Source organism: Diadema antillarum, unplaced genomic scaffold (assembly GCF_040938485.1).
Source record: "Diadema antillarum isolate AM-2024a unplaced genomic scaffold, OU_Dant_1.0 scf00000167, whole genome shotgun sequence".
NCBI classification, from domain to species: Eukaryota; Metazoa; Echinodermata; class Echinoidea; order Diadematoida; family Diadematidae; genus Diadema; species Diadema antillarum.
Window position 1 is genome coordinate 2070067 of NW_027271056.1, and position 13873 is coordinate 2083939.

Below are 13873 nucleotides of genomic sequence, written 5' to 3' on the forward strand. Positions count from 1 at the left end.
TGACATGAAGGTTCAGCAAATTGCTGTTCACATGCGCAGTGATGTTGTTCCACGTATACAAGGGACGTCAGCAATTAATGGGAGATAACACAAGGGTGTTCTGCGTGTAACAATCTGGCTGATTAATACGTCACTCTTTGCGTCACACTGTGACGCATTGCACCGTATGCCAGGTTATCACTAATCACGACTTTAAATCTGGAGGCTAAACCGGCAAGGGTTTCGTTCTTGTCTCTCCGAAGTACTTTGGCGCCCTCTCCTTAGGAGAAAGACATAACTTCTACTCATTGTAGAGCCGGAGTCTACCCGGGTTTTCTACATACATATCATGCCAAGACAGATGGAACCAGAACCTGGTGTGTATCTCACAGGAATTTCTTGCTATGTCTTGACTCAATGGCGAGACAGCGAGATAATTTCCGCTGATGCAACTTTTTAACGAAATATTTGATTTACGTCCTTTTAACTCAGATTGCGGCGGACTGTCTTAAAACTATTACAAGAGTGAAGAATCGTCCTGTCGCTTCGTCTACCTCAGCTTGGCTTGAATTTGCGTGCGTTTAGACGATGAGGTCCAGGGTAGACGATCCATTATGAGCATTCATCGCTCAGTATCGGCATTCCACCTCCAATGAAGTCACGTGATAGAGTTAAGGACAATGATTCTGTACTTTGGTCTTGCTATACTCCTATTATACGAGGCTATAGGTCAACCACTCGAGTTCATCAACCATTCACACCAAAAACACAAATCCTGCATTTTCGAACCTTATCACAACATCTTTACCATGCACATCTTCAACTCTAAACCCTGTCAAGTACTATATAAAAAATCAAAGAGTTTCCAGTCTTGCTACCATTTCACATTGCTGGATCACTCTCTTTCTCTCTTTTTCTGCTAAAGTCATCTTGTCCATATTTTGTCAAAGTTTGTAGAGTAAGTAAGAGTTTTCGGTTCAATCATAATCCTCTTTAATGTCCAGTGGATGGTGCGGCGGACTATTTGACTCGCCGTTATCCGACCCGCCGTAGTTACTGACGTCCGAACCGCCATCTAACCCGCAGGCGCTATCCGAACTGTGATTGGATACTATGCTGCTGGCGTTGGCCAAGTTACCCGGAAGTGTATTGTTCAGTCCCGTTGAGCTTCCGGGTGGCAGGCCCAATTTGACCTCCATAGCCTGAAGACGCTTCTCTGCTAGCTCCCTTTCTCGGGCACCCTTGCACCTCTTCCACTTCATCCGGCGATTCTGGAACCACACCTTCACCTGTAGAAGGGGAAAAACCCAGAACATCATCAAAGCAGGATGATCATTATGATAGCTTAGAGAGCATGTTAGATTCAACGACTCTTATCACTGGGGGGTCATCCCTCGAGACCGACACTCACGAGTCATATGGCCCACAAGCTCGACATTGAAAAAGGTCCATGAGTCATACAGCCCATGAGCTTGACACTACGCACATTATGCCTCGTGATGTAATGTCTGTCTCGTGGGCTTCCCCCCCCCCCTTTCTTTTGTCTAATGTCGGACTCGTGGGCCTTGTTCGCATAGTGTCGGGCTCTTGGGCCTTATAACGACTCCAGGGCTGTATGACTCATGGGTGTCGGACTCGTGACGTGCACCCTAATTTTTATGTCTCTGACTTCATCTCATTCTTTCGTGGAGTAGAGTGCAAACCCCTTTGAACCTCGACAAACAGTCACATGCTCTTCAATAGCATCTCAACACTAAGAGAAATCTCCTAGCCTCTGAGAGCGGAAAACCAAGAAAGCCTCGTACGACCTATACAATATAGACTTAATTGTTCATCTTAAGACTGTTTTTGGCTCTTTCCCGAAGTCTCTTGCTTTAACCAGCCTATCATTGGCATCTCTCTTCATTATCTCTGATAGTACCCTCGATTTCAAGCCATTCTATGCTGCATGCAACGTGGTTGCAACTGTTGCCGGGAAATTGGAGGTTTAGGGGAATCTTTTCGAAACATGCAGCATTCTTGAGATATGGCGGTCAATTACATGGATAAAGAGCTATTTTATGGCAGAATTTAACACAGTTCAAGCAATCCCAAGACTTGGGAATGGGATGTGATACACTTTCTGAATGCCTAAATATCAGATTTCTCTCTAGATTCAATTATTACAAATATTGTGTAAGGACAGCATCATCTACTGCTAACATATGTGGACATCAACAGTGTCGACAATTCGCATGTTTGGAGGTTTTTTATGATGAAAAATGTCATTTACATGATGGATGATGTTCTCTGTGAGAATATCCATGAATGCTTTGTCAGAGGTGCCGAAATCCACTGCCAATTATAGATATGTAATACGGAAATTCAAAAATATCTTATCTCAAACATAATAATCTAATCTGCTACTTTTATCTTCTATCATAACAAGCAGACTATTATATTTGAAATTTTTAATATACTGCTTTCCATTCATCGAATAATCTTACTCGACACTATTGCGTCGAAACCATTATGCACTGCAGTTGTAAACAATTCAACAACTTTTCGCCGTGTTTCTTACTTCAATAAGAAACAAAACCAAAGTCGGTTAGCTTTTACAGTGTATAATGGCAGATGAGATTGTTGGCAGTCAGTATAGACTCCGCTTTTTATTGGGGATTTTAACAAAGCCGGGGATGAGAGCGAGAGCGATCAATGTATAAACGCAGTGCGACAAAAAACCCTCGTAGAATTATTTCCATGTGATAATGATTGACCCTCTATGATCGAAGGCTGAATATCATATCGGTTTAAACTATCATGTACAAAAACGTCTTCATCGCATTGCTCTGTCAGACACGAAGTAGTGATTAGCCATCCTGATAATAAAACTACAGATGGCGCTGTAGATTGTAACTTCTCGCGGCGAAGTGCCGTCCCCGCTGCGTTTCCAAACGCCATCTTTCGGATGCCCCGCCAACGTCAAATACTATCCCAGCATAATGCTTTAAAAAAACAAATATCTCGACATGTTTTGACCCAGTTTTTCATGAAAAGGCACTGAAGTCCCTTTCATCCTCCCGTGCCAGCGATGTGTAGGACAGCTGGAAAAGTAATCTAATAGTCTGTCGCAGGGGACGGTCTGGTGGTACATATACCGCACAATTGTCTATTTGAAGTTCCGTGACGCGGCATTTTCATGTGTTGCAGGGTGAAAAAAGAAAAAGAAAAAGATGTCGCCCCGTTTTTTGTTTCTGTCTAGTTTTTCATATTACATCCTTAAACTCTACTACGGCGCTCCATTGCGAAGCTCGTAATCTCAGAGACTTTTCTGGGGCATTACTACGCCGTTTTCATCGTAATCTCTGTTTTGAATGAAAATCTGCGGATTATAAGATGCCAGCGATGCGAACCATTATGAAACCGGCCAACTTTTGGAGCCAAAATAACGCGCGGGGAGATAGCTGAGTCCTGACTGCAGGTGCTTAATATATTCATTCATGATGAACACATCCTGTCAAAATATTCAGGATCATTCTAAATCCGGGTCACTTTACTGATGATGATCTAGGCCTAAAATGTTTTTTTTACAGACAGCCGTAGAAATGATTATTGTATAATTTGGTACACAGCAGTAGAGCAAGGCGACACGTAGTTTGTAATGGGAGTTTAATGCTGCCCACGTAGTAAAATAAGCAATGATACTCATCGACTGAAAAACCTATTCAATATAATACAGTTTAGTTTTCTTATTTATTCTTTTTGCTTCTTCGTCTCTTTTAGAGCATGTAAATATATTTCAAATTCTTTTCAAACCTTTCAAAATCTAGTCTGTCACTCTCAGCTGATATAATTCATGCTGGTTAAGTTATTTTAGTATTCCATCTTTTGGACAAGAAAAGTCTAACTCTATATCATAAACTTCGAAATGATTTTAAGAAAGATTGTTATCCTGATGTTGCTGTCGTCCTATAATGATGAGGACGATGATGGTTGCAATCGTCATCACTATCACTGCAGTCATCGTTATGGTATCTATTTCCCTTGTTTATCGTTTTCAAGAAAAAACACGACAAGTTAAGGCTAATATTATTCTCCCTGCCGTCTGAAAGAGGTAAGTCAAGTGCTATTTCATTTTGGTAGGAATATGAAAATATGAACATCATAAACTGTTGTGGTCTTCTTGTTCAGTGACGACACATATATAACGGATCGTCTGATTTTCCTCAAACCTTACCGATTCGTACTACGCATAAATTCAGCAAGCATCCAGTGACTCTAATATGAGGTGAATTCCCTTTAACGTGACTGTATGGTGAGCCATATCGGTCCGTGCGCCTGGTGTTAAAACTCTATATTCTATCCTCCCTAAAATCAGTTGTACTAGGTACAGTATTGATTAAGTGTCTTTTTCTTCTCTGATATATTATTGTGAGTGTATAGCCGTGATGGAAAGCTGCCTTACACAAGGACAAATAAGCGTCCGGCTGTATTGCATTATAGCACAAATCGCACGGCTGCAGACTGGGGTAATGGAACAGTACATTAACATGTATAATATGATTTCGCAGTAATTGATGTGCGTGCTTCCCTTTGAATATTGCATGAGAAAATTGCATATGTATAAAAACATATTATCCTCAATGATGATTTGCTGATGAAGACCTACAGCAACTTTGATTCAAAGAAAGAGATAATAATGAGGGCAGAAAATTGTGATTATATTCTAAAATTACAACCCAACTTTCTGCCGTTTCAAACACTTGTTTTTGTTTTTGTTTTTGTCTTTGTCTTTGCAGTTGTTGGAGGGGGCTGGCATGACAAAACAAGATCGTGATCGTCCACGATACCAACCTGTCGCTCGGTGAGGTTGAGTGTGACTGCGATCTCGTACCGCCGCAGTCGCGTCAGGTAGTTGTGGTGGGCGAACTCGTTCTCCAGCTCTCTGATCTGCTCCTTGGTGAACGCCGTCCGCTCCTTGCGCGGCTTCGTCGAGAGGTCCAGCTGTTTGTAGCCGCCCTGATCGCCCGGTAGATTACCTGGATGAGAAGGGAGAAACAGGTCGGAGCATCGAGAAATATACATTAGACATCTTTTAGCCCCATTTTATAATATCATGCATGTGTGTATTGTTGCTTATAATATACGCTTTCAAAGTGACAATAGCCACAGTGGCCTTTACAATATAGGAAACAAGTGAAACGCCATTCCATGACTTTTTTAAATCAAATTTTAATTTACTTCAAAATTAAAAGGCATATCACTTTAAATCATCTGAGGAGAAGAAACAAACCAGTAATAGAATTTTGTAATTTAAAATTTTGACAAAGATCCATTGATTTAAGCTATTGTCCAGTAAGCATCGTCACGTACATGCGAATAATAACATTAAATCTATGAAGGAGGATGATTGCAGTACATTGTAATTGCCTGGTATTTCTTCTCGACCGATTTCCCATTTTACACTGATACACGATGCAATACAGCCCCCTTTCAAAACTGTATGGACTACATTTACACCCTTTCTCTGAAAATTGATATCTATAGTCTCTACAAAGCTTCCTCGATTTCTAATTTTCGTGAGTTCTATGCAAGGGGATCCACTCCATTTTTAGACTTGTAAACTTTGAGGAATAGAGTGAAAGGAGTAGAAACAGAATGGTGAAAGTTTCATCAAAATTGGTGGAAAAGAAGAAAAAGGATATGCGAAATAAAAAATGTGGTTTTGTCACACAGTATACATATCACTGGGGAACATGTAGCGGTGATATTATCGCCTTATGCATCCCCATTGGTTTATGTATACGATAATTATAGAAATCACAATTTCGGTCGATTATTTGACAACAACCTTATTTCCCTTGAAACATTATCAATATGTTGTTTACCAACAAAACAAAAACCCTTCTGTTATCAATTACGTCATCGTTTTCGCAAAATTTGTATAAATTTAATGGGTTGCGAGCAATATCACACTTTCGCGGAAACATTTACATCCAATGTTTAAGCCATCTTTACGGTTCTGTTTGATTGGTTTGTTTGCATTTTTACGTTAAAGGGATCGTATAGTTTTGGTTGAGACCTAATTTCAGGTTTCTAACATTTTTTGGTGAGATAATGAGAAACCTCTTATGAAATATGAAAGAGCATGTAATTCTATGAGGAATTCAACGTTTGTTTGATGAAAATTGGTTTGAAAATGGCTGAGATATCCAAAAAAGAGCGATTTTAATAAAGTGTGGGACCCACACTTTATTACGATCGCTTTGTTTTACTTTGTTTTTGGATGTTTCAGTCATTCCAAACCCGATTTTCATCAAATAAACTTTGAATTCCTCTTAAAATCGTATGCTCTGTACTACACCATAAGTGTTTTCTTGGTATCTCGCAAAAAGTTAAAAGCCCAATTCTCATCTCCACCAATACTGTACTATCCCTTTAACTTGTCAGGGAGTGAAGTTTTAGTCGACCATTTTGCTTACTGCTTTCTTTCTTCAAGATTTTCCTGTCATCTTTAAACCATGAGATATAGCACATTCATGGCAAATGCCATTCCATGACGTCGGAACGACGAAAGGTAGATCCGAGACATTCATTTATTTATCTGGCCTTCATGGAATTTGACGACATTTTCTACTTTGTCTTCAAAAAGTCATTATTTCGAGAGAGATGATTTATATCTGAAAGGAATCATATCCAGAAAGAGACGTACAAAAGATGGAAAAATAAAATCTTCGAACCACAGTTTAAAAGTCATTGTTGTTTTCTTCTCCAATGCACGTGATGAACACTAACTACCATGAAACTAAAATTTGCGAAAATACCGTGTTTGACAGCTACCGAGATGTGTTTACAATGACCTAATATCATGCCCCATTTCGAGGAATGGATTGATTGGTACATTGTCTACCGCTAGAGCTTTGTCCAATAAAATGAAGACAATTCTCAAATTCAGCTACATATTGTCATGTGCACAGTGATGACAAAAAGTGAACTGTACTGTAAAATGCTTACAAAAGAACATAATAAAACATGTGTGGAAGGGGGGAAACGCGGAAGGGAGGGGTGAGGGAGTGTAGATTGACAGAAAAGGAAGGAGAAGAAGATTGTTTGATGAAAATGAAAATATGGGGCCAACATAACAGCTAGAATGTCACGCATTTTGCGACCCCGTATGTCCATTAGTGAAGCTGCTGATGTCAGTGACACTTGGAGCGCGTCTTGGGTGTTCCTCTCGGCCGAGCGTGGCGGGCCGGGGATGCGCTGTGCGTTGGTCTGTCACCACCCTCATAATGGTGACGCATCGCGGGTTAAAAAAAATAAAAATAATGATAATAATAATGAGAGCCGATATAAGGCTCGACGCTTGAATATTACTCTATTGACAGCCGCTCATGCATTAATCTTAAGATTCTTTATGGCTATCAACTCCATGATATAAATATTGAACAACAGATCAACACCGTCTGAAAATAAACAAATTGATTGCAAGCTATTTCGATGCACTTCATTACAAAGTGTATGTTGATGTATACGATTTATGTTGTATGTGACTCGATGTAGTTGATGATAAGAAGATAAAGTATCCGCTGGATCATCGCTGAAAGTGAAGACTGATTTATGGAAGTTATAATGCTAATGATAACAACAACAATAATAGTAATGAAAATGACAATATCAATGATATTAATAGTCATAAGGATGATGATGATGATGATGATGGAATAACCCCATAAAATTATCATGATGACAAAATAAGTAAAAGTATGAGTAAAAGTTTGAGGGGAATGCAGACTACAAGCTCTGCTTTTGAGCAATTCCCTCCATTTCCAACATATTTTTCGGTACATGTATTGACTGGAAATTTACAAAATTGTATTAGTGTTCATAGTTTGCTTTTCATTGCACTGTTGTGTTATTATGTGTATTCATATGTTGTAATCTATGTGTTGGAAATGAAATAAAATGAAATGAAAAACAATAACAATAACCATGATAATAACAATGACAGGACTTGTGACATTATATACCTATCATTCTAGGACGTATTCAAGTTATAACAAGGAAAACATATAATCACAGTCCATAATCACTGCGACATTTCACTCTCCTATATTACGTGGGAACGGCAAACTTTGTGAGGGCAAACTATGCCAAGTACATAATAATCATCGGGTCAGCATTGTCGGAACCAAAGTGCTGTTACCTTGGCGATCACCTCAGCACTTATTAGCCGGCTGAATCCCCCGCTTCCTCCCTCACCCTTCACCTCTTGCCTAAATGTTGTCTGCCGAGATCAGGGGGGCTTACAGGGGGCAAATTTGGGCAATCAGCTGCATTTCCACCAATATCCGGCATCTGTAACACCCTCCGGTCTTCCCACAACCATCTAGCCGCTGACATGTTCATGGGCTTGGATTGGCAAAGTTTGGCGGTTATTCTTTATTATACGCGTATAAATTTGCATGTTTGTGACGTGTACACGTTTCCGGTGCCTTACGACAGAACAGTCTTTCACCCCCCCCCCCCTTTTTTTTTTTCTTATAGCGAGACATAGAACTACATCATCGACAAGAGGTTTGTTTCTTTTTCTGATCTGCTGGATTAGGTTGAGCAAAATAGCGAGAGAAAAATTGTATAATTAACGGTTTCGCTATATTACAGGCTACGCATTCAGAGGCGTAACGTTTCCGTTGTGGAGAAGTTATGAAATGTGCTTTTTGTTCGGAATCTCTGGGCGAAGACCATGAAGACAAAAATTAACAAATTGACAGTGACCAGTACAAGTCTTCGAACCATTGCATCCGTTACCATGTTTGTTTACGATTAGTCACTTTTTCTTACGTGTTAAACCAAAGGTAAGGGTGGGGTATTTTGATCCAGAATTGGAATTAACGTCTCATGGCTTTATACTTGCAGAGGGAAAAATACAATACATGAAGAGACGTTGGGGTGGGGGCAGACAATGGCAGGCAAACTCCGGTTGTATCACGAGGGAAGGTATCGTTAGTGAACTCATTCACTCAACAAGATCAGGACTACATCGACATACCGTCTGCTAGCTGATGTTGTTCCCGCCCATGAAGTCGTCATTCATTTGAATATCAAATTTTACACCATGTAGGACCCTACTCATACTTGTTGGGTATTTTGAAGCAATTACGATTTTTTAACGAACTATTTTTTCATTTCTCCCTTCCGTCGATATCGAGTCAATTTGTGAGAGTCCAACCGATCTCGATCTGCACATAATCATCTGACCAGCTTGACTCGGTATATCCATGGAGGTACCTCCATGATATATCCAAGGAGGTACTAGGCAAGCTTGCCTAGTACCTCCTTGGTATATCTGAGCAGGCTATCAAACAGTGTATATCAAATATAGCGAGAGAGGAAATTCGGCCTATATCATGATACTGCCTATAGTCCAATATGAGACAATAAGATCCAGATCCTGCCGGCTTGGTCTGATCAGGGAGGTGGTCCTCCTTAGTCTGATCATGACCTCTACAAAATAAAGTACCAAGTACATTTTTTATTCGTGTGATTGTTTGTTGGTTTGTTGGTTTGTTAGGCTCTGCTTCAGTCGCAACTACTTTCGGCACTTCCCTGCCCCGTGTTTCCCTTCGGTGCGGGCTCTCACTGCAAGTATAAGTACGAACTGCTGTAAGGCAGACTAACTGAAATAAGGCTAGGATGGCACTCATGGATGCACGGGGGTCTATTTTTTGAAATGAACTTTGGGGAAAGTGCAGTCGTTGATTTTCGTCGGTATCATCATAACCGTGGACCATTTTCCCCCTATCACAGTCGCATTGTATTTTGTTTTTGATTCACACTCCACCACATTTTTTTTTGTCACTGATGGCACACTTAATTGAAGTTAGCAGAGCGCCTATCGTGATGCTGCACGGAAGATTATTGGCGACTGTGAACAGCACGGTAGATGTTCGATGGGCGGTTTCATTATCATCGGATATTATTATCAGCGGCGGGCTCAAAAAAGTGGCGGGTCTTCCGAGCTCCGAGGAACCGTGAATGTTGTCGGCGCTCGCCCGCGCATTACTCGACAATGTAATGCAGCGAAAATTTTCCCGCCGTTCTGTGTGTAACAGTAATCATTACCCCAATGCCAGGCTCGTCATGTAGGGCGGATCTTGCGCGTTATTGTGTTTGATTTGTTTCCAATTACACCGAAAGAGATACACCTTAATAAAAACCACCAAACGGTAAAGGTCTTACGTTGACATGGAAATATTTCAATGATATTGGCACGATAAAACCCTCGGGGCGAAATACTCTCAATATGACGATATTGAGATCTATACTAGGACCCTACCGCCAAAAATCTGTGCCAAAAATAGAGGTTACACAGCACTGAACGCTGAATACGAGCAGAAAACACACACAGAACTATGCGATGTCATTCACATTACATGCATCCTGCAACAGATATAGGACCTATGCAGTAAAGAACGAAGGACACAGAACCTGTTGAAAAACGCCATAATGTTGTGGCTATACAAAATTGATGAGGCACGTGTCAAGCAAGGAGGTATAATACCTCCTGGTATCAACTAAACTCCAGATCATTTCACGACGGGCGTGCCCAAAAGCCTACAATCGTAAACACACACAATTATAGTTATTTTAGTATTCTGCAGTCACTCCAACGAGTCATCGAAAATCGCCACAAACAAAAAACTCGTTAAAATCGGCGCAGTCTGCAGGCAGAGAGGGGGACTTCTCTCTCTAATTGTCGCGCGTAATTCGATCTGAGGGGCCGACGCTGGGCTGTTTTTACGACGCCCAGACGCATTAACGCCCGTTCCTTGAGGGCAAAGGGAAGTTGTTGAGGTGCATTTCCGTTTTTATTGATGCGTTTTTAATGAGTAGGTAGCGGCCATTGTTTTTGTTGTGTGCCGCTCTTGCGTGCTACCGCTCCGGGAGTGTACACGACAGTAAACGAAACGAGCTTATCGCCCCGAGACCGCGCTTAGTTTGAACCTTGAATGAACATCCAGTATTCGAGGGTATGCCCTTTTTTTTCGAGGAAACAACCTTTTATAAAGATTTAAATACCCCCTTTGATTGTTACGCAATGCTCCATTTTCAGTCATGAGATGTGGGCTCAACAACTGCATATAACTTTATAAGCAGTAACCATAATGATACCAGGGAGGTACACCTCCTTGATGATACCGATGACGTCATGAGAACAATTCTAAGGAACCAACTGTACTTCTGTTTCCCCGATAGTCTCCATCAAGTCTCCATACTACGAATCACTGCTCTCTAATACTGATAGCCTTCTTTCTCCCTGTGTGTCGGTCTCTAGCAAGTTTCTTTTCGGTCTCTGTCATTCACACTGCCTTTTGCAGATGAAACAAAAACCCAGCATTAGTGCTTCAAAATAGTTCTAAAATTTGAGTTAGGGATAGAAACAGGCAGTGTAAAAATTTGAACCAGTAAAATTTAAACCAGTAAATTGTTTAATATACAAAACGTGAACAATAGTTAAAATAAAATGTTTCCAGACTAAACCGTCTACAGTTATGGTTTAATGAGGAAAATAGAGATATCTCCTTATATTTTAGGGTTTATTGCAAAAATTTCATATGATAAAATGTTTTGTGATACAAGTTACAACTGACCTACACAAATGCATCAAAAGTGATATCTTGATACATTTTTTAAATCACTGCTCCCAAAGGTAAGCATGACCTTTAAACAATGATCGAGCTGTAAGTGTAATGATACGTTTATTTTGAATCGTCCACTCGTGCAATGTCACGAAATATTACCTTACACAACAACGTGACGGTCAGATGTGACAACATAATGCTTACATACAGTGACAAGTACAGACCCACGCTGTGCCTAGAAGGGGGTGGGGGTAGGGGGAAAATACATCCTGTCGGTTATTGTTTGGCCTTTGACACCACGGTAGCTCCAGCGGCGGACACGCGCTATTTCTCCTCGCCGCTTTCCACATCATCACCATCGTATCAGCGCTTTGCCAGTATCACTCTAAGAGGATTCGCCTTTTTATTCGTCGGAGGTATACAACGCAACAGCACATCCCTACCACAAGTCGATAATGCGTGAAGGAAATCCAAGCAGCGTAAATTTTGCCGAAACATCAAATCCACTCACAATCAAAATTTGTTTTTTTTCTGTTGTTTTTATTTCATCGTCTCTCATGCTGAGAAGGCAATTGTAACAGCAAACAAAACAAACTAATTTTATGCATTTATTTTTTTATCAACTTTTCTTGAGTATGTTTCGGTGTATTCTCGCTTCTATACTGAGAAGACAGTTCCATATAGAAGTTATTTCTTCTGCCGAAGATCTGCTGCAGAGGCCTACCTAAGATTGAAGAGTAAAAAAGCAACATCAACCAAACAGGATTCACAAAGCATTTTGACGGAAGCACCAACTCCTATTTTTTTTCCATAGAGCGAGGTCAGTAAATCTGACAAATATGCCCACTGATGTCCTCTGTCCCTTGTCAAATTTATAACGCCTTTATTTATTTAACTCTCAGCTATGAGCAGACGTCAACGTCACGGTATGAATTCTTTACGAGCAGAGCGGAAGGAGCATTGAGGCACAGAAGATTGCGACCGGCTTGTATTACGCCATCTTCGTTCAGCTCCGAGTAAAACTTTTCCATTGAAAGGTTTACCTCAAGCAAACCGAAATGCCAGAAATCTCATTAACTGTATTTTTTAGATAAAGTTTGGAAGTTCGGCAGAATTTCAACGTTTCAAGTGTTTTTATCCAAATAGTGTGAACTGGAAATTAGATGAGTATTGAAGGTGATAATGATGATGACGCAATCGCCTCAGAAGCCTGCCATTGAACTTCTCACACATCTACACATAATGCATATCCGTAATTATCTTTTAATAGAATATAAAACAAATCAAATGCTGTGCATCTAATTATTGTGAAATTGCAATGATTTACCAAAAAAAAAAAAAAAAAGACGACTTTACAGGGGAAAGAGGGTTGGCGTCTTTCCAAGTAAAAAAACAAAAAACAAAAATAAAGAAGGAAATTCCAACGAGCAATTCGTAATTATCCTGTGTATTGCATGACACTAGATAGGTCAAAATAATACCCTAATCGGGAAGGCTTTTGCATGTCTATGTTGCCGATACACGAAGAGTAGTTTCAGTTTTCAGTGAACCTCCTTGTAGAAAAGCGGAGATTGGGCAGCTCCGTAGTTGCTGTGAATTAGTAACCAAACTACGATTTCTTGGGTATTGTGAGTAAACCAATGAAAGACTTCTGATGCGAGAAAGCATCGTCTCATACAAGGGGCATAATTTTGTGTTACCTTCTCAATCGATGTCTGATCCAATCCATTTGAATAGCACTCCATTTTCTTTGATTTTACTTTATTTGATAAAATCAAGAGCAATATTGGTATCTGTACAAAATTACACAAATCAAGGGTATTTATCTGTGACAAAAATATGTCGTTTCATCACGCTTTGATCATCACAATTATTGTAAATGCTATTTGTAAATAGAATAGATTGTTTACTCTTGGCTTTCAACATTATGCCCTATCCGAAAAGTAGCGACGGGTAGGCTATCTCGGGGCGAACGCAAGCTATTCTCCACAAAGTCAGCCGGTTCTGTAACATTCTAATGATCTGTACAATTTCACCTGCATGAATTTGACAGAGCAGGAATCACGCACCTTGAGGCAGCGTTTTGTTTTCTGATCGTGGTACATGCTGAATCGTGTACTGAATACTGCCGCCAAAAAGGAGGGAAAAAGATGACATCCCGAATTCTGTTTGAAAAACGTTCCTGACCGACTTTCCTGATGAGATATGATGGATAAAAATGATTGTTTCATCGAGAAAAGAGAGAGAGAGGGAGAGAGAAGGCGCCCGAG

The 13873-nt window shown here is 40.3% G+C and overlaps 1 protein-coding gene across 1 annotated transcript in view; it reads right to left on the reverse strand.

Annotated features, from left to right (window-relative positions):
• Window positions 1–797: 797 nt before the first annotated feature.
• LOC139722538 (uncharacterized) overlaps window positions 798–13873 on the reverse strand; it is a 52072-nt gene continuing 38996 nt past the window's right edge. The window contains exons 3-4 of the mRNA XM_071633827.1: window positions 4813–4997; window positions 798–1268 (exon numbers count right to left, since the gene is read on the reverse strand). Of these exons, the coding sequence (XP_071489928.1) occupies window positions 957–1268; window positions 4813–4997 (497 nt within the window). The 3' untranslated portion in view covers window positions 798–956. The remainder of the gene's footprint in view (window positions 1269–4812; window positions 4998–13873) is intronic.